The sequence below is a fragment of the Trachurus trachurus genome, assembly GCF_905171665.1.
Source record: "Trachurus trachurus genome assembly, chromosome: 21".
NCBI classification, from domain to species: domain Eukaryota; kingdom Metazoa; phylum Chordata; class Actinopteri; order Carangiformes; family Carangidae; genus Trachurus; species Trachurus trachurus.
Window position 1 is genome coordinate 26,137,820 of NC_139899.1, and position 21,602 is coordinate 26,159,421.

Genomic DNA, 21,602 nt, shown 5'->3' on the forward strand with positions numbered 1-21,602 from the left:
TTAAAGCAGAAGTAAGCGATCCGGTCGTTTTGGCTAACTTCTTGTCAGCCGATGGAGTTAGCAGTCCCCGCCCTCGTCCCTACGTCACCACATTCACGCGCATCCCTTGGCTGCACACACAGAGAGGACCGCCCCTTTATGCCGTTCTCTCTCCTCATTGGATAAAGGTTGTAGGATACAAGGAAAGTTTTCTCCTCGGCTTACAGCAGAGCAGAGTGACTGACAGACCCGTGTTTCAGACCAAACACTCTATAAGTGATTGCTGTCGGAAGATATAACTATTTAAGACTTATATTAACACAAACATTCCGCTTACTTCTGCTTTAAATGTAGGAAATCTTTCATTCAAATGGTCAGTATTATTATTTTCACTGTTAGCATGTTAGCATTTAGCTCAAAGAGCCACTAACATGCTGTGTTGTGGTGGTGCTGCACTGATTTGGCCTTCTCAAACACATGATGTTGATATTTAAATGCTGATCTATTTTGACACCAGAGAGGTCAAATCCAATTTTCTCTCATGGGAAATTGAAACAGAAATGTAACTTTTAATGTGTCAACTTTAGATCTTTGTCGGCTGCTTTTGTTTTTTAGGATAATCACTGTAGAGAGGAACGAGCCTTGTGAGCGACATGTTTGGACTCTTGACTCTGAATAGCGGCTCTGCATTGTTTGTAAATTGTTTTAAGAGGAACTTCTTGGTTCAGTTGCGATCCAAGTGAGTCTGCAGGTGAAAGCACTTCATAGTGACCACAAGGAAAAGACAACAGTCGCAACAAGTCAGTGGCTTTCTGAGAATTAAAGTGCCCTTCAGGGAAATGAAGCAGAGATGACAGTGTTCCTCGCCCTCCTGCTGCATACACACTGGCTGTAACATCCATCCAGCGTCCATGCATCCAGCATGTGATATTTGTGTCTTCACACGAGCCTGTGGAAGCTCAGACTCGTATCTCCATGACATTCCATATCGGGCCCGGATCGTTCACGTGTGAGGCTCCTATTGAGGTGCATTTACCCCGAAGGCACCCTTAGGTCCTGAGTGACAAAAATGCCACTTTGCTGTTAAAGCTTCAGACTTTGCTCTGGAAGGAGCTTCACAGAACAAGCCGATCACGTCAGACCGTTCACTTCACAGTGAAGCAGAAATATCTTCACAGCGGGTACAAGATGTATAAACACTAGATCACAAATCAAATTAGACGGAGTGAGTGAGGAGGACACAGTGTTTTGGGGGATTTAACGAAGAAGAGCTCAACACATGCGCTCAGAAGATGTGGAAAAAAGATGGATTAGACTCATTATCCTCATGAGTAATATTATTAATAGTTAATTATAAACAGTAACAAAGAATAATGATTTATTGTCAATCAAAGAAGCACGGTCCCTAAAATATAACCTATAAATCACAAGGTCTTTTATTTGTACTTCTGTGGCCTAGTCGCTAAATTCACATTTATATAGAGTCCATTTCTTGCAGCTGTTTTCATGATGGTGCCAGATGTGCTTGCTTGACTACGGACAGCTGAAGTGGACAAGTAATTAAAGCAGAAGTAAGTGATATATTTGTGTTAATATAAGTCTTAAATAGTTATATCTTCCGACAGCAATCACTTACATAGAGTGTTTGGTCTGAAACACGGGTCTCTCAGTCCCTCTGCTCTGCTCTGAGCCGAGGAGAAAACTTTTCTCGTATCCTACAGTTTTTATCCAATGAGGAGAGAGAACGGCATGCAGGGCTGTGTGTGCAGCCAGGGGATGCGCGTGAATGTGGTGACGTAGGGACGAGGACTGTTATGGTGCGTTCAAGGAAACTCGTAACTCGTGTTTTTCCGACCTGTGAAGTGGTACCAGTTTGATCTGGTACGAGGTCACGGGTCGGAAGTTACGAGTGGCCGTTATAGTGACTTTCACAGGTAAAACAGGTCGGAAAAACACGAGTGGGTTGCCTGGAACGCTACAAAGTCGTAAGTTGTGACTTGAAGCTGTAATTTACGGTTTCAAAAGCCTACCTGGAACGCAGCATTAGCCAAAACGACCGGATCGCTTACTTCTGCTTTAAGTTCAACTTGCAGCACAGACTCAGACCTGTAGTCAAACACAGCAGTTGTTTTTGGCTCGTCGTAGCATTTATACCATCGCCAACATCTTGCCAAGTATTTCAACAGTTTCTCTCGTAAAAAATGTTGGCACCATGACATTGTTTAATGTGTCACTATAATTAAACAGTCATGTTTCCCATGAAATGCTCTATTAACGTGTATCATCCTATCTTAAAATCCAACAGCTTCGTCCTCACTCAATCATATAAGCCTGCAGAGATTTCCTTCATATAGTCGTGTTTAGTACATTTTAGTTTGTGTTTCTCCGGTGGGCTACATGCTGAGTGAAGTCGAAAAAATAAAACTTTCTTGCAGTTTTTTGGATGAATTTTCAGTTTCCGACCATTTTAACAACTAGAGCCAACTGGTGAGACAGGAAGGATCTTTCAGTCTCCATGACAGCCCCACTCGTCAAAGTTGATCAACAGGTAAATCCTGAAAAGGAGTCGCTCGCACTTATCACTGTTTGTATGCGGGTGGGGCTGATTTCTAATTAACTATCTAAAGGCAACATGAATGTGGTGAGATAACAACCATGACGGCTAAAACAACAACTATGATCCAACAAACCAGGGTTTCGTATTCTCGTCCGTGCTGCAGATATCTCTAATGCTAACCCAGCCAACCTGAGCTTCACCGTGTCTGTACTGTCTGGACCAGAGTTACATCCAGGAAGTTACCGCTGCTGCAGATGTTACAGACGTCCAATGAAATAAGCATAAACAAGATCTGTTGAGTTAACAAAAGGTAGCTTCAATAAAAATACACCTGAATGCTCTAAAGTTAGATGTATTGAATATGCCACCAGTGTTAACCACATACAGTACAATTAATTTTAATTTAGGTGCCTTCAGGTACTTTACTTTAGCCTTTCCATGTCCTTCTTCATACTTCATGCTTTATATTTTGTTATCTTATTTCTCTTGTCATTTCCTTGATTGCAGAATGACCTTTTAATCTTTTGTTTCCTTATTCAAACAAAGGAAAACAAACAGCTGACCAAAAAAAAATCACTAGTTGTTTCCTCTGTCAAAGGAGGTCAATGAACAAACAAATGCTGTTTTTGTTTTGTGATACACACACACACACACACAAGAAAAAAAAGAGGAAAAACACACACACACACACACACACACACACACACACACACACACTTATCCACACTTGACCTCGGGGGGCCATAAGTCACTATTGGCTGTGAATTCACATTTTAATGTAATGTAATGTGGGTCATTAACTTGTCGCTGCTGCTCTCAGACACTTCTCTTCTACATTTCACATCTTTCGTGCGTACATGGCTGTGTGTGCGTTTGGTCAAAATCTGGCCTGAGACGGAGATGATCATCACACTAATCAAAGTGGAAACAGTTACAACAAAACCACATTATCCATGACACTGGTCTTTAACGGTTTAGCCACTAGAAACGTGATCATTCACCTGACACAGAAGTGCTGAGCCAGTTGTTAAATGAGTGGCAAATTAGCCTTGATTGTGATTAGAACCTGTTCTCCCGTTCGATTAGTCTTCATTAAAGCGGGTTGGAGTCACCATCACAGTATCACATTACAGTGGTGAACAAATGCTTTTCAGTTTTACTATTATTCCTTTGTTTTGTTTGTGTTATCATTGTTATCTTGTCACACAGTGGGGAAGCAAAGTGTCACATAGTGTGACAAACACACCTTAGTATTTGTAAAAATGGTGACGCATGTTGTTTAACACGCCTGTTAAGTTGTCATAATATCAGTGTCAGACAAAGCAACGGAAAGAATTCAATAAAAACTTGTCACCTACAGTACAATGGTTAAAAAATGTAATAGGAACAAGCAGGACAGGTGTAAGTACAGAAACATCAACAGGTAACAAGTGAGCACTGAGTTCAACAACAGCCTGTGTAACAGCAACAATCTGCTGTGGTGATTAGTAGAGTCATTAAGTCAGTAACTATGAGCTTTGACATGCAAAATTCCTGCTCGTCCAGTTGCAAGCTGTTTCGGCAGTGCTGACTTCTGATATAGCAAAATGGATTTTTCTGTGTAGTTAAAGCAATGATTAACATAAAAAAAATACACTTGTAAATACTATGAAAAACAGTTGCCAACCATCCCCAATATCTATTTGTCTATGTCTGTTTAATCTCTAAACTTGCCATATTTCAATTTTTACGCTGGTATTTGTGTGCAAATTAATGGTCTAGGTGTTGGAGCAATGAAGTATTGACAGTTTATTTTTATCATGATGTTTAAATTACACGAGCTTCACAGTCGCTTCACTGTCATTGTAAAGTGTGACTCACTGAAATGCTTCTCGAGCTGTCAGGACGCCGTTGATGTTATTAGTTCCACCTGTGCTGTTGTCAAGTCAAAAAGGTTGACTATAGTCTATCTCACAGGCTGTGTTGCAAAACCACCAAGGAGGCCAGATTCAGTCTGTAGCAAGACAGTGAGTCTAAGTTCACAGATTCATAAAGAACTACAGTGTTTCCACAGACGAGAAGGACAATGAGTCCTGCAACAGATGGTATGGACCCCACAGGGCCCTGATCTCAACATCATGGACTCATAAGACCCATAATTTGGTTCATTGCCAACACACAAAGAATTTGCTTTGGTGTTTTGGGATTGCCTGAAGACACAGAAGACACAGATGTCCAAAATCTACCAACCAACCGTTGCAGGTTTTTCAGGATCTCTGCAACAACCTATCTGTCCGTACTTGACTCGTCCTAAACTGGTGTTTCAAGCTTTTTCCAGTAATTGTTGTGTTAGGTTGAGTTTTTTTTTTTGTTTGTTTTGTTTTTTTTTTGTTAACTAACTATCTCACCGATGGTTCTTTCTTTTTCTTTCATCCAGAAAAGATCAAAACATCAGTAATCACCTTTTAGTTGGAGTATCCTTACATAACAGGACCCTCCCTCCTCATCCTCGCCCCTTCAAACACACTCGCACAGAAAGTGGTCCTTGAGTCAGGGCCAGCACTGGAAAGCAGAGTGGCTGAGAAAGCGGCTTGTTGCCCCCCAGTGATTACGGTGCAGTAATGACCCCACCCTCCATCCCGCTTTGCTCAGATAACAGGCCCGTTGTTGGACACCGGGCCCAAACAAAGACGACCCTGTCCCTCTCCTCTTGCTCACCCTGCTCTCTGTATCTGTATCCAAGCTTTGATTTCCTCCGTGCTCGGCCAACAGGTATCTCGAGCCCAAAGATACCTGAACCACTCCCTCTGTCTCGCCTTCCATCCATCTCTCTCCTCCCTGTGCTGCCCGCATAATCCCGAGGACACAGAATTGGCTGATTAGGGAAACATTAGATGGTGGGAGTAGTCTGATGGGATCAAAGGGAGTTGGTTGGTCCAAAACCCTGGAGGTAAAAGCTGTGACTTTGTACGACTAATGTGGAAAAAAAAAAACATTTTTACATCCTCAGACTCAATTTTGTCTGAAGAACTGAACTGGTGATATGCTAGTTTATTTGTTGGTAGCACCAGCACCATTACCCCCACCCAGGAACATGAGGATGTTATATGACCTGTCAGCTGTTTAACCTGCACTGATAAAGAAATATTTGTCTTCAAAACTTCCACAGGGCATATGTAGTCATATATTTACTGTCCAATCAATGAAATGAGCTACAGCGTCTGTTTTCTGGTTCTATCTATCTATCAGGATGGCGTTATCTCAGTCAAGGACATCGACCTGGTGATGTCAGAGGGGCTAGGAATGCGTTACGCCTTCATTGGTCCCATGGAAACAATGCACCTCAATGCTCCTGAAGGTAACGTACAGTCACCACCCTGTGTCACAAAAAGTACCATTGGAAACCTGTGTGTAAAGTCTCCTGTAGCTTTAGGGAGAGATTTCTGAAAATATAATCCTGCGTTTTTAAACTTTCTCTTTTGAGGTCTTTCTTAAAAAGTGTAAAAGTGGTTTTATGATCAGGCTTTGTTCTGATCAATACCTTTAATATTATATAAATCAAGCTGAGAGTTTGTTAGTAGATGACATCTCTTTTGAAAAAAGGAGCTAATTTCTATTGGCATGTTTTTCTTTACAGATGACACATCCCTCTTCGGTTTAAAGAGATAGTTCAACATTTTGGCAAATTGGCCCATTGCCATAATCTTTTAAGTTTTAGGAGTAGGTTAGTTACCTTTAATTGTCGGTGCAAGCTATTTTTAGAACGTCAGAGCAGAGCCACGAGCTGCTCAGAGCTACGCTGTGCAGGTCACACCAGAGCGTTTTGGAGTTGTTGGATTGTGTATTTGATGAGTTTGATGAGGGAAACCAAGAAATCCCATGAGCCTCCGTAGTGTAGCTCTGAGCAGCTCGCGGCTCTGCTTTGCCGTTCTAAAAATAGTTTGCACCGACAATTAAAGGCAACGAACCTACTCCTAAAACTATAGGGATTATGGCAATGGGCCAATTTGCCAAAATATTGAACTATGCATGCAATGATTACAATCCAAAAACAACACTATTGGTAATTAAAATGACAAGAGGAAGCAGGTAGAATCTCATCATACTACTTAAACTCCATTACCCAGAAATCACTTGTATTCAAGCTTCACTGAGGAGCCTCCAGGCTGTCAGTTACATAAAGTGCTGTGAGAAAATAAACTTTCACATAGTCTACTACATGTCTGAGCACAACATATACATGTACTGTACCATGGTGTGGTCCTCCCATGTGTGTCACAGGGAGGCTGAGAGTGAAACCTCAGGGAGATGGAGAATATCAGAGGGGGGTGTGAAACCCAGAGAGCAGCCCCGACTGTGTACACACTCAGAAAAAGGTCGCTGTGGCCGAACAAAGCAGCCTTTTGATGGGTAGAGATGAATGCACTCCCTCACACCAGTAATCCAAAACTCACAGAGCCCACATCGCAGCCTTCAAACCAGAGGCCAACTCTACCTGTAGTTACAGTGCTGAAGCTTTCGATTGATTTTTTTTTCTGCTCAGGAAACAGTAGTATGATCATGTTCTCTGAAGATTGTTCAGACCGACTTCTGTAGTGACTTCCCGTCCTCGAATCTTTCCAATCAGATACTAGAGCACTCAGGCTCTCCGTCTCTGTCCCTCTTTTTCTGCTCTGCGTGAATGACTTGGCTTAGCTGAGACTATTATCCTTAAAGGAATAATCTAAGTAGGAAGGAAGCTCTGGAAATGTCTTTAGCTGGTTCCTTCATGTAATCAGCCTGGAATTCAAATGGAAATCCCATTTGATGGCAAACAAAGTTGGTAGAAACTCTTCAAAACAATCCAGCAGTGCAATCAACTCAATCAGCCCACTGTAATGGTAATTAGGAGTCACCTTATCCACTGCAACTACAGGATAATTACAGCTGCTGTCCTTGACAAAACTAGTGACTACAAGCCACCTCTCAAAGCTACAGGCTAGAGTCAAGTAAAAAGTGTACTGCTCCTTTTATAAGCTTAAGTTTATCAACAAAACACAAGAAACAGTAAGTGAGGTCCTCATTTGGGTCCTATCTGATGATGCTTCATTCACTCACAATGATCAGATTGATCGTTATAAACTTAGGACCATCAACAAAAATTCAAAAAATTCAAAACACAAATGAGGTAACAGATTCTTCCACAGCATCTGAAGGTCACATTTTCAAAGTTTTGTACAATGGCACGCAGATAATGAAAGGAGTGAAAAGGTTAATAGAAGGAGCTGTCACAGCTGAAATCTGTAACGTTCTGCTCTTTTAAAACCTCTTCAGCAAACACACATGAGTTTCTGTCTGAAGCTTGAATCGTCTCAGTGTCGGACTCTGAATACAGAGTGTACCAGAACAATATGTGATGTTACTGGCATGCATGGATACATGGAATAGAAACATTCAAGAAAAAACCCACGAGACAGTGGCATAAAAAATTGAGATTGTGTGGCAAGATATGAAAAAACAAGACGCCTAGAAATGAGACTTGTGTCTTCCTCCCACACACAGTCTGTTTGGTTGAAGGTAGATGGTACTTATGACACCGCTGTGTCATATATATGCAGTGTGTCCCACTGTCATTCAGGAGATATGAAGTTATTTTGAAGCTGTATAAATGTTGTGTGAATTGTTTTCACATATTTGGTCTAAAAATTTGGAGAGATTGAAAGAAAGAAATGTTAAAAGACTAAAAACCAAATAGTTGATCAAACAAGTGTCACACTTTCAAGTCTTTGGTGTGAATCTTCATTCCAGTGTGAGGAAACTATTTTCGATGTGCACCCTCTGACCCGTCTTAATTAAAGAGCCAGTGTGAAACAGTTTGTGCATGTTTTTATTGGCTTCTTATAACTTCAAAGATCTGGTTCTGACCTGCTGAGTTTCTTATCACAGGAATGTCAACAAACCAAATGGGCATCCCCTCTTTATGAGACGTTTGTCCAATCATTAGTTATAATAAGCACCGGCGTTGCATCACAGATCATTAGTTGTGTGTGGTGTCATTCCTCTACATCTGAATGGAGGCACTTGATCTTAGTCATTATCATATTTACGTGATTCACACACGTTAGTCTGTGTGCCTTGCATAGCACTGTAGAAAGTCACCAGGTCATTAATCATGCAGGATTTCTGGACTTATAGTGAAACTTTTTACCACTGCTATAACAGCTTTCACATTAATTAGGGTTTGAGTTGAGGGAACTCATGATTTAGAGATTACAAATTTACACGAGTAGCACATAAATCTTCTGTCATCAAAAACGTCACACTACAAGTAAATCATTACAGATCAACCAACGCGTTAAGGACACGTTCTCATTTCAGAGACACCCAGAACCTCAGGGTCTGTGGTGTCAATGCAGTTGATGTGGTAAATATTAATGACAGATAGCATAAAATGGTTGTAATTAATTATAACTACAAGCTGCTTGCTCGCATTTATCTCACCAAAAGTGTGATGAATTGATTTGTTTCTGACTGTCACCAGTAAAGCTGCTGTGTCATTATTCACTGTTTACTTCGTCAGAGGATCCCGAATGTGTGTCACAGAAGTAAAACTTAAGATTCATTGTTTCTGTAAATGTATTTTCATGTTTTTTCAGTTCAGTGTGAGGCTACAATGTGCACAGGGAAGGTAGGGAAGTAATAGATAACCAGAGGTCACAGAAGTTTGCACAGGAGATAACTTGCATACCTGCCAAAATGCTTTAATGGCACCGTGTGTTAATTAATTAAACGGTTGTGTAATATGTGTATATGTACTCTATATAAACTTCTTAACTTCTCCAACTCAAGACGAACGACTTTGAACATCGTGTTATAAGAAATATCTGTGATACCTCCTGCAGCAGAGATTTTACATCACAATTGAGCAGCTCTCTCCGCTAACCTTTGCGGCTGTGAGGCGTTTTAGATGTTATGTGAACGGTTTTCATTCCTGGCCTTGCTTCTGATCAGCTGTCCTCCTACAGGTTTGGAGGACTACATGAAACGCTATGGAGAAGGCATAACGAGAGTCCTGAACTCCTTTGGGCCCGTACCGGACTTCTGCGGTGAAGGAGCCAAGGGCATTGTTAACGTAAGTGTGATGACGATGAATGAGCGAATAAATCTTAACTTTAATCATTTATCCCAGTCAGTGTTTATTCAATCAATGTTTCTTTTCACTGATTCAGTCAAATGGTGTTCTTAGTTCTGCATGACTTAAAGTTAAGAGTTCCCCTCTCACCCCAGCACCATAAAGCTCCCTCCTCCGTGCTCACATGCTGTCAATGGCTGTTAAAACGTTAGCCACAGAAGGTCATCATGTGAAGAAACCCTGAGCAGCAACAATAAATAGTTTAGAGGACAATAGAAGTCACACAAGTTTGGGAGTTTTTGTTGAAAATGTTACACTATTACATTCCCTTTTAGTGTTTACCAAACCAGCGTCTTGATTTAACTTTTGTAAACGGGAGCAGAGATCCCACAATATAAACTCAGGTTATCTCTCTTAGGGTTTGTTCCACTGAAAATCCCATTTAGGTGGAACTGAAAAGTTTGTTTGTTTGCTCTTATGAAGAGGACAGCAGCTGTAAATGATGAAGTGGACTGCTTTTGTTTGGAGGTTTTGTAGTCTTGGGGTTGAGTATCTTATCCACAGACACTTTCACATGTTAGACTTGAGGACGAGGGGATCGGACCACCTCGTTTTAGTCAACTAAAACAGATTCCAGCTGCAACTCAGTTTTCCCAGTTGCTTTGTTTAAAAAAGCTAAACTGGCACAATTTTGAAAGACGGATCATCCCTGATCTGGTACTTGACATTCTGTGGAGATGTATTAACTGTATATTGATTACTGTTTTGGAAATATTTTTGAGTTTAAGGTTATTGTTAAAGAAGGAGCATGCTAAATTAGTTTTGGCTACAAGTCCTGTCGTATGAAGTATGGATTTATTGCCATATACTCGTACCATAAATATGCACACCAATAATACAGGTGACTGGGTTTAATGTTGCGACTGATATACAGTAGGGAATAAATGAATATTTAACTTTCATCTGATTAGTTTATCTCATTGAGATCAAGCTGTGCTGCTAACAAACAGATATTACATAAAGTGGCAGTGTATGACTGTATTCAATCAGTTCTGCATGACTATAGTTTATTTTCAGATAGGTAATTTACTATGATCTAACTCATTGTTTTCCAATGACTGAGGAGCTCCGCCCACTAAGACCCTAACATGTTTCCTTGCCTGTTGTTGCCCACAGGAGATGAGTGAGCTGATTCCCAGTGACAAGCAGCATCTGTCGGCCAGGATCGAGAGGAGAGACCAGCTCCTCATGGGGCTAGCGAAGCTGAAGAAGGACCACTGAGATGCATTCAGGGCCCGGACTCAAGAAAACAAATGATTACGTCTAGTGAACGAAAACAATTTATATTTGACCTTAAGACCTCTTCTTTTAAATCTCCAACATCAGATCTTTTTTGCAAATGACATATGAAGGAGTTCATAGATCCTAATGCAAGAGACGCAAGCACAATGATGTTTTGACTAATAAAAACAATGAAATCGTACATTTATGTAAGTTTTTGTATTACTCAATTCACTTGACAGTTGACACAACTTGTTGATTATTATCCTAACCATGAGGGAAATTTTAATAATTAGGTTTTACTGAGTATTTCTGGACTGGAGAACTACAGTATAATGGTCTGTTCCCTGCAGCAAAAACAAATCAATGATGCACGTTGCATTTCATGGTTACTGATAAACTCCTAAATACCAGGCAACATTGAAACGAAACATGTCACGAGGCTTAGACTTGGTCTTGCTGTGACATTTCTGCTCTGCTCCTGTTGCAGATTTCATTTCACAGTGAGACCAGGACGGAGTGACTGTCACATGATCGTGTTGTCTGGCCCACATCTGTGAAATGTGACAAGTTACTATAAAAACAGAGACTATAAAGATGCTCACTAGTAGCACATCGTGTAGAGTTTCAGATTATGTTTGACACATTTGTAAAAAGTTTTTAACTTTTAAACAAATGTCACATTGGTTGTGTTCTGGTACATTTTAAAGACCACTATTTATATATCATTAGATGTTTTAAAGGCATCACGTGACAATATCAACATTAGTATTGATCATTTCATCTGCCCTATGATAAATACACAATATTGTGTAACAAAAACAACTGCATTGCAAGACATGCAAGACATGTATTCCTGGGTACATTAACTCAATATACTGCAAGTACATTTATTTATTTTTTAAATTTGTAATTAGAAGAGTATTTTCCATTTAATGTGACTTTCCAACTTTGTGTATTGGAGAGAAATCCAAACAACTGTAATATAATGATACATTTTTATAATATACCACAGAGCTTAGCTTTTTTTTTTAGGACAAATACCAGTCAATCAAAAGCCAGAAAATGCTGAGGTCACTGTCATAGGAAACAAGGAAACTATAGCAAATATTCACAATTGAGAATCCACTACTGGTAATTTTTCCTATCAAAAACGTAATTTAATGGAATAGTCTTTCAGAATTGTAACCAATTCTTTTTTAAATTCAATTTAATAAATGTTTTTATTAACTTCTTATAATAAAAAAGAGAGAGAGAGAGAGTTCATTGTTGTTAATTGCACTAATTATCCAATGATTTGAGCTCCATTATGTTTCTGGGTATCTGTGTGGGTGGGGGGTCGGGCGACTGACTTGTACAGTGGGGGCCAAATAATAACATTTGCCCCGGGCCCCTGATCACGAGGCGCCCGCCGGAGGAGAGAGAGAGAGAGAGAGAGAGAGAGAGAGAGAGAGAGAGAGAGAGAGAGAGAGAGAGAGAGAGAGAGGAGGTGAGAGGAGGTGAGGACTGGACCTGCTCCACCGCTCCTCCGCCGGGCCCCGCCCCCCGTGATGTCAGGTGCGACTTGAAGAAAAGAAAAGTCCGGTCAAACAAGCCGAGCTCTGATTCTGAGCGTGGACCAGCTGCCTTCGGGTCATCAATAACTGAGGATTTATCATCGCTCCCTTCATGGAAAACTACTGAATTTTAAATTATTTTACTGATTGATTTCTTTTTTTTCAAATCGGCTCCACACAAACAGGTGAGTTCTTATTTATTTATTTATTTTACAGCTTCTGATGAGACCGAGTAGCCCAAATAACAAACCCACAATTTAACATGATTAATGTCCGTTAGCATCTTAGAAAGTAAGAGCGCGCTCATGTAGATCAATTAAATTGTTTAAAATAGGAAAATTAATTAACCCCGCCCTAAACATTATATCACTTTTACGTAAGGAATCATTGAAGCACATGTCAAAGAAAACACAGGAGTGGCCTGTTGTAAGTAACACACCTATGGAAGTAACTGACAGTTAAATATTTATTCAGAGTGATAATGATGCTAATAAAGAGCTGGATACTCCATAAACAATAAGTATGTGGTCAAGTCTTAAGTGGAAAGCACTGACTGTGTTTTCAGCAGTGGTGTGCACAGGTTGTTGGAGGGGCTGGAGGACCTCGTCCACTACTATTTAGCGTGTTTACCATCCTGTAGGCTACTGTTGTTATCCTATAGAGTTGATTCACACTCACAATGCATTGGGAAAAGAAGTATGAAAGAAAGAAAGAAAGAAAGAAAGAAAGAAAGAAAGAAAAACAGAAAAACAGCACAGAGAAAAAACAACCACTTGTAATGTGCCAAGTGCTATTTTCATAATGCTGAGTTACTAAGTGATTTTGGACACAGTCTATGTCCTGGTTGCAAAAGTGCTATAAAATAAGTAATAACTTTTCAACTTTTCCCTGTTGCTTTCTTAATTATCCAGCTGCGAAAATCTAACAAAAAAAACGACATTATCAGACATTCCTCACCCAGTTCCCTCTTGTTATGGTTTCATCCCTTTCCTTCAGACTGGTGTAAACTCTCATTCATTACTCATTTCATGTATTGTCAGCGTTAATGCCACTCTCTGCACATTGACCTTAGGCTTTTCTATTGTAGGTTTTTGGTCAAACTACAAAGAAAAGGAACCGTAGGACGACAAAAAGTACAACTCTTCCAACGTTAATCTTCTGCTCATTTCCTCTCCTCTTCAGGTTATCTGAGCCTCCAGAGTCCTGACCGTCCACCATGAGTTGGGGGGCGCTCTATGCACAGCTGGGCGGCGTCAACAAACACTCCACCAGTCTCGGGAAGATCTGGCTCTCTGTCCTTTTCATCTTCCGCATCACTATCCTGGTTCTGGCGGCGGAAAGCGTCTGGGGCGACGAGCAGTCGGACTTCACCTGCAACACGCAGCAGCCCGGCTGTAAAAATGTCTGCTACGACCACTTCTTTCCGGTGTCGCACATCCGCCTGTGGTGCCTGCAGCTCATCTTCGTCTCCACACCGGCGCTGCTCGTAGCCATGCACGTCGCCTACAGGAAGCGCGGGGATAAGAGGACCATGCTGGCCTCCAACGGCACTGACAAGATGTCGGATACTGACCTGGAGACGCTGAAGAAGAGGCGCCTGCCGATCACGGGCACGCTGTGGTGGACCTACACCTGCAGCTTGTTCTTCCGCCTCATCTTTGAGGCCGGATTCATGTACGCGCTGTACTTCGTGTACGACGGCTTCCAGATGCCCCGGCTGGTGAAGTGCGAGCAGTGGCCTTGCCCCAACAAGGTGGACTGCTTCATCTCCAGGCCGACGGAGAAGACGGTCTTCACCATCTTCATGGTGTCCTCGTCGGCCATCTGCATGGTGCTGAACGTGGCCGAGCTGGGCTACCTCATCGTCAAGGCCATCATGAGGTGCACGAACGGGTCCAACAAGAGGAAGCACGCTTACTCCCACACGGACAGCGTGACGCGGGACAACGCTCTCATGCAGAATAAGAAGAACGAGATGCTGCTGTCCTCCTCCACAGATTCATCCAGCAACAAGACGATGTGTTGAAGGGAGAAAGATGAGAATCAAAGCCCATAAACTGTAAATCCAACAACCCATAATAGTCATAGTTTGTCTCGACAGGTTGATAATTATGCTCTAAATGTGGGCATCCGCCAGATGTGTCTCATGGGAAGGTAAAGAAGCTTTTGAAGCAGGTGGAAACGACCTCAACAGAAAATGAGTGACCTATGATGGTTGATATTTCACATCTTCATGATGCCATCTTTTCTTTTCCTACAGTGGATGGTGATGTTGGATGATTGATTTTGTGAAGGGGTGGAGATTAATTTATTGATCAGAGTTTGAAGTTTGCCTGAGTGAGCTCTAAAGAGTGACTGGTCTCAGAGAGAGAAGAGTGGGTCTACACTGACACCTGCTGGTGACAGTGGGAGCAGCACAAACACCGTCCACAGAGTCTGGATGAGTTACTTTAGTATTAAAGTAGAAGAACAAATAAAGCAGTGACAAGTGAAGCAAAAACAAAAAAAAGGTCAGCGTGCCTTTGTGATTACGTTTAGTGTTTAGTTTACAACAGTTGACGTTTGATTTTAAATGTTAAATACATGTTTTGCAGTAAGTAACTGATAAAAGCAGATGAATCAAGTGATTGTAGCACAAAGTTAACTTGGAAATTTGATAGTTCATATAAATAATAGACTGTTTATTTTAATTGTGTGTTTATAGTTACTGAGGACTGTGTTGCACAAGATGAAACACCACAGTGCTTTAATAGATTTAATGCACTGTGTTCAATCAAATCGGCGTGTCTGTTGTCTTTTTACTTGAACTGAAAGTGTTTGAAATTGAAGTGTTTGTGAGAAATAACTGGGTCACACACTGAGAATGTTTTGCATTTCTTTTCTACATAAGCACACCAAGCAATAAAAAGGTAAAACATAATTATGTTTAGACTGTAAAAAAGATGTTTGCTGTGAAACTGAAACAGCAGAGTTGATCTGAGTATGAAAGTCTTTAAAAAAAAGAGAGGCAAAAACAAATCTCACAAGACACAGAAATATTAATCAATTCAGAATCAATGAAATGTGATTATAATGCAAAGATGGCAATGTAGTGAATTGCCATATTTTGCATTTTGTGATATTTGTTTTTAACTCAAAGACATTGTGTTTAGTTCAAAAAGAATTTGCATGGTTGGGCTTTTTTATTTTTTTTTTCTAACACTGATCCGAAGTTGTCCTGCTCAGCTCCGACCTGCTGCCGTGCTGTTTGGACTTGTGTTGTTGTTGCAGCAATGAGAATGTGTGTGTGTGTGTGTGTGTGTGTGTGTGTGTGTACTGACCCCAGCTGGCTGTATCAGCTTTCAGGATGTGCCTTATTTTAGCCACAACGCTAATCACTGCTCCTCTTTCTTGATGTGGCGGCCGATCTCAAAGTGAAAACGTCTTTGTCCTTCTTCCATCCAAACAACTTGGATCAGCCAGCCACGTCTACAAAATTGGTGTTTAGAAAAAAACAGAGAAGTGGGACCTGAGACAAGCTGGACAATTTATTTGATGTGTCAATTACAAAATTCTGAGTCTGATTCAAGTCCAACACTGATGTTACATAACACAAAAGGTGCTATGTGAGCATCATCACAGCAGACACCACTGAAGGCCTCTGAATCATTTGGAAATTTGCTTCTTTTTTTAAATATTTAAAACATGTGTGTCTGCTCTGCATTGACCTTTGACCTTGCTCTTTCTGCAACAGCGTGACATTGTTTTCATGGGACGACCATGATCAATCCAGTCCCTAGATGTTGTTGTTGTGTTTCTGTACAGTAGTTTCTTCCACAGTATGTGTGTGAATTCTGCGTTTAACTGCAAACAGCTTTTCGAGGAAAGAAGAAAATGTAATGTTTGTGATTGTGTTTTGTACCTAAGATGTTTTTAATACACTCGCACTTTGATCCTTGAAGTCTTTTTTTTTTTTTTTAAATTTTACATAAATCACTAAAACCAAAAACTGCGTGGCTCATTGTTTTGTGTACAGTGTGTGTGTATGTGTGTGTGTGTGTTAGTGTCTCTCTGCTGCCACTCACTGGGTGGGACACCAGGTGTTTTTTTGGTCTATAAAAGATTTTATTTTCTGTTTGTTGCCCTAATATTTGAGTCTGCACTAGCTCTGTGATTAGATTAGATTATTAGTAATACAATGAAAAACAGTTTGGCAGCTCTGCATGGCAGCATGTCATTCTTATTTATCAGTAGCCTACAGTATTTGTTCACCATGTGTTCCCCTGGTGCATCATATATCAGGCTTAATGAGCCTCATAGAGCAGTGCTTTATCTGGACAGTAGCTATACAGTGTCTATGGGGTCATCCATGAGTTTACAGTGACCATGATCATTTAAAGCTACTTTTCTATTCAAATATGACCTATAATATTGTTTTCAACTGTATAAACTGGCTGTTGCTGGAGTTTAAAAAACTTTTGTGAATGTTTTCAAGTAGTTTACTTTAAGATCACGATCCGTTTTTGATTAAATTGTTTTAAAATTTTGGGGGGAAACTTTCATGCGCATTTTTCGGCGACTTTTTTTTTTTTTTTTTTTTTTGCGCACACGCTGGAGTGGCTTTGGGGAGGCTGGCAGGGGCGTGGTGTGAGTCCGGACAGGCTGATGACTCGGTGGATTCACTCATGCATGGTCACACAATGTGACAGTCCAGACATGGCTGGAAACGGGAGGCAGCTCCGTCTAACCGAGCCCCATCTCCGACTCCAAGCCGCCTCCAAAAACTAAGAACAACAACATCAAGAACAACAACAAAAGGACAAAAAAAAAACTTTTCTTTGCGCGAGTGAAACGGGGAGAAAGAGACAAGAGACAAAGAGCCAGACAGAAAGAAAGAAAGAAAAGAGAGACCACACAGCTGGAGAAGTTTGTGCATGAATGAGTGTGTGGCCGCATTAAAAAAAGAAAAAAGGAAAGAAAAAAAAGTTTGTAGAGCTGTGAGAGAAGCGACAGGTTTGAGATCAGGGGGACAGACAGAGACAGAGGCGGGGACAGGGTCGCTGCGCCGCGGGAGGTCTACACGCTCTTCACCGCTCCAGATGATGATGATGATGATGATGATGATGGCACCAATGATGGCAGATGGATTTGCTTTTCGTGTTTAAGTATGACATCTCCGGTCTAAAGGTATGACGGATAAACTCTGCTGCTGTGAGAACTTCTCCTGTGACTCAGAGGGGAGTAGCCTACAGACTTATATTTATATATATTATATGATAATTAATAGAAAGACAAAAGCTTGACAAAGCTTGTGGAGCTTAAAGGGAGTGTGTGGACTCTGGCACACTCTGTATTGTCAGGCTGGCAGGTATGGCTTTGTATTTGAACCTGGGTCTGTCTGTTAACATTCACCACCCACGCGACAAAAATACCTCAAATACCTGTGAAACCCAGAGAAAATATAGTCACAATTAAGTCACCAAAAGGTCAAACTGTTTCTGAGTGTGTGGCTTAAAATGCTGCAATGTCCCACCCAAACTCTCAGATTCATGTGTTTATACCAACTCCTTCAAACTGTGGTTTAGAAAATGACAGTTTTCAGTCATACCTTTCACTCTTTTATGTGATATACTTGTTAAGATTTACTGCCACAACTGTGTTAACTGTTTGACTTGTGTTTCTCTCTTCCAGGTGTCATACATATTGTGAACCCTAGTCGATGGATTTATTACCTTTAATACACCAATATTTTAGTAAGTTTCCCTTTTCCGCTCTCAGTTTGTGTTGAATTTGTTGTTTGGATCATATTTTGACTTAACACTGTTACTGTCTAAAAGATGGAAAGGATAACAACAGGTGCTTTGCTCAAAGACACAAGGTAAGATGTCTGTAATCTCTATCTAAGACCCATTTCTACTTTAACTTTAAAATGTGACTTGTAAAACCTCTAAAGTTGATCCTAAATCTGTGGCTTCAAATGAAGTGAAGAAGATAGACTTCCCAAAATGGATAAAATCAAGTCATTTATCAGGCATAACTGCTCATTTAGTCTATTAGTATCATATTTTTTGAATAAATATTATATATCAAATTATATATTAGATTGTTTTTTTGAGCAAACAAGTCCTGGAAGTCATCATAATTAATTTCTGACAAAAAGATAAAGTAATTTCATTGATTACAGAAATAATTTATAATTTATTGAATAAAAAGACAAAATCAAAAACTTATCAAAAAGAAATTTCAGTTTAGTTCAGTCGGTTACAGTTTTAAAAAAAATCATTCTTAAATCTCAGATAATTTGTTATTAGGCTATTATTATTACTAAATCATAATTATCAGGATCTCTTGTAATTACAGTAACATCTTTGTATTTGTGTGGCTTTGGTGTTACAGTGGCTGGAGAAGGGAGGGTGGTGTGAATGTCAGTATTTGTGTGTGTGTGTGTGTGTGTGTGTCTGTGTCGGTGTCGGTGTCTGTGTGTGTGTGCACGTGCGTGCCCGTACGTGCACGTGCGTGTGCCACACCAGAGCCCCATCTCTGCTAAATGCTGTTTTCGAACATTATAATGTTGATCTCAGCACATGCCTGCTGGGCAGTGGAGCGAGCAGGTGAGAGAGAGAGAGAGAGAGAGAGACAGAGACAGAGAGAGACAGACAGAGAGAGAGAGAGAGAGAGAGAGAGAGAGAGAGAGACGAGCCTGACAGAGTGAGAGAGAGAATGAGAGAGAGAGAGAAAGGGAGAGTGAGCTGTGGTTCAGTCAAACAGGTGGTCTATACAGTATCCGAGCTGCTAAAAAGCGTCTGTGTTTGAAGGGAATGCCATGTTTTGATTTGTTATCGATATGCGACGCTTACATGGCACTTTTCTATAAAGGCCGAGTTCTGCCGAGCGATTTATGAAAAAGAGAAATATGTCGGACTCTGGTCGTCGTCGCCGCCGCCACTCTCGTCCGTGTCCCTGTGTCGTCTTGTGTGTTCGTATGTGTAGAGTGTTTAACCTCGGGGTAAGGCCTTAAATGATGCTCTTTGCGATGTCGAATGTTCAGACCAACTTTCGACAGATTCAGAAGTTTCTTTAACTCTTACTCTCCCTCTCTCTCTTTCTCTCTCTCTGTCTGTCCGTCCCTCTCTCTTCTCTGTGTTGTTTTGACACCCCTCCCCTTCTTTGTCCGCTCCAGCCTGTACTTTCTCCATAGGCTAGAAATCTTGAAGCATGGGCGACTGGAGCTTTCTGGGGCGGCTGTTGGAGAACGCTCAGGAGCACTCGACGGTCATCGGCAAAGTCTGGCTGACTGTCCTCTTCATCTTCAGGATCCTGGTGCTGGGGGCCGCGGCTGAAGAGGTCTGGGGCGACGAGCAGTCCGACTTCACCTGCAACACCCAACAGCCTGGTTGCGAGAACGTCTGCTACGACGAGGCCTTCCCCATTTCGCACATCCGCTTCTGGGTGCTGCAGATCATCTTCGTGTCCACGCCGACCCTCATCTACCTGGGCCATGTGCTGCACATCGTCCGCATGGAGGAGAAGCGGAAAGAGAAGGAGGAGGAGATGCGTAAAGCAAACAGGTTACAGGAGGAGAAAGAACTCCTTTATAGAAACGGTGGAGATGCTGGAGGAGGCGGAGGTGGCGGCAAGAAGGAAAAGCCGCCAATCAGGGACGAGCACGGCAAAATCCGTATCAGAGGCGCATTGCTGCGTACCTATGTGTTCAACATTATTTTCAAGACCCTGTTTGAAGTGGGATTCATTTTGGGCCAGTATTTCCTCTATGGCTTCCATCTGAGGCCCCTGTACAAGTGTGCACGTTGGCCCTGCCCCAACACCGTTGACTGCTTCATTTCGAGGCCCACTGAAAAGACTATTTTTATTATATTTATGCTTGTGGTGGCTTGCGTGTCTCTTTTGCTGAATTTGTTAGAGATCTATCACCTTGGATGGAAGAAAGTTAAACAGGGCATGACAAATGAGTTTGCCCCCGAGCGTGCGTCGCTGCGCCACGTCGACATAGCGGAGCCCGAGTGCTTGGCCTCGGCCTCCAGAACTGCCCCATCCAGCCTCAGCTACCCTCCCAACTACACGGATGTGACGGCGGGGAGCGGGGCGTTCCTGCCGCCCATGGGGCCGGCAGCCGTGCCGTCAGCAGCAGAGTTCAAGATGGACGACCTGCAGCAGGACGACTCCCTCCGCCAGCCCTCCCCCTCCTCCCACTACTACATCAGTAACAACAACAACCACAGGCTGGCCACGCAGCAGAACTGGGCCAATCTGGCCACCGAGCAGCAGACTCGGGAGATGAAGGCCACCTCCCCCTCCCCATCTTCCTCTTCCTCCGCCGACAACGAGCAGCAGCAGCAGCAGCCTGTCGACGCTGCCCTGCTGCTTCCCACCAGCAACACCACCAGCAACACCAACATCACCAACACGACCAACGCTGCCTCCTCCAGCAGCAGCAGCAGCAGCCCCGGCCCTGCCTCCAACGCGGGCAGCTGGGGCGGAGGGAAGAGCGAGCCGGAGGACGGCCACCTCACCACCACCACAGTGGAGATGCACGAGCCTCCGGTAACGGTCGGCACAGACCCTCGGCGGCTCAGTCGGGCCAGCAAGAGCAGCAGCATCAGGGCCAGGCCGAACGACCTGGCTGTCTAAACCTCCTCAGCCCTTTCATGTCCCTAAACCCTCCCCGACCAACGGCCCGCTCCCCTCAACCGCACCCGATTCTCAAACACAATAATCGCACACATGCATAGGAAAAGAAGAGAAAAAGAAGAAAAAAAACATAAAAGTGAAAAACAAACAAAAAAAACGACAGCAAAACATAAGAAGGCAAAGAGACAAGCGACAGGAAAGCAGAGTAGCAACAAAAAGAAAAGACGTTTAGGCAAATGTGAAATGACTTGATCAGCAGCAGTTGTTGATTTAGTGCAATCGGTGAGTTGCAGAGTAGTTGAGGCAAGGTTTGTTTGTTTGGATGGTCTTAATTTATACACACACACAATGTGATTATGCAGTGCTATGAAGGCTCCACTCACAGCGGTGGGCGGAGCCAAGGACGTTGTAACGTTATGATTCTGCATCGAGATGGACTCACCATTGTGTTTGGTTTTGGGAGGGAAGATCTCACAGTGTTTCTCGACTTTTTCTTCTTCTTCTTCTTGAT

General features: G+C 42.1%; 3 protein-coding genes across 3 annotated transcripts in view; all 3 read left to right on the top strand.

Moving 5' to 3' along the window:
- Positions 1 to 11,109, top strand: part of cryl1 (crystallin, lambda 1) — a 29,729-nt gene extending 18,620 nt beyond the window's left edge. The window contains exons 7-9 of the mRNA XM_083997167.1: positions 5,765 to 5,873; positions 9,520 to 9,626; positions 10,803 to 11,109. Coding sequence (XP_083853293.1) covers positions 5,765 to 5,873; positions 9,520 to 9,626; positions 10,803 to 10,907 — 321 coding nt within the window. The 3' untranslated portion in view covers positions 10,908 to 11,109. The remainder of the gene's footprint in view (positions 1 to 5,764; positions 5,874 to 9,519; positions 9,627 to 10,802) is intronic.
- A 1,407-nt stretch (positions 11,110 to 12,516) lies between these two features.
- Positions 12,517 to 16,085, top strand: gjb8 (gap junction protein beta 8). The gene is made up of 2 exons (XM_083996469.1): positions 12,517 to 12,648; positions 13,646 to 16,085. The coding sequence occupies exon 2, from the start codon at positions 13,680 to 13,682 to the stop codon at positions 14,487 to 14,489; it is 810 nt and encodes a 269-aa protein (XP_083852595.1). The 5' UTR covers positions 12,517 to 12,648; positions 13,646 to 13,679; the 3' UTR covers positions 14,490 to 16,085.
- Positions 16,086 to 19,657: 3,572 nt separating this feature from the next.
- On the top strand, positions 19,658 to 21,091 carry gja3 (gap junction protein, alpha 3; the record flags this gene model as incomplete). The annotated part of the gene is made up of 1 exon (XM_083996461.1): positions 19,658 to 21,091. The coding sequence occupies one exon, from the start codon at positions 19,658 to 19,660 to the stop codon at positions 21,089 to 21,091; it is 1,434 nt and encodes a 477-aa protein (XP_083852587.1).
- Positions 21,092 to 21,602: the final 511 nt, after the last annotated feature.

What these genes read in the sequence shown, in the direction of transcription:
- gjb8 (XM_083996469.1), top strand. Translation starts at nt 13,680, where the DNA reads ATGAGTTGGGGGGCGCTCTATGCACAGCTGGGCGGCGTCAACAAACAC.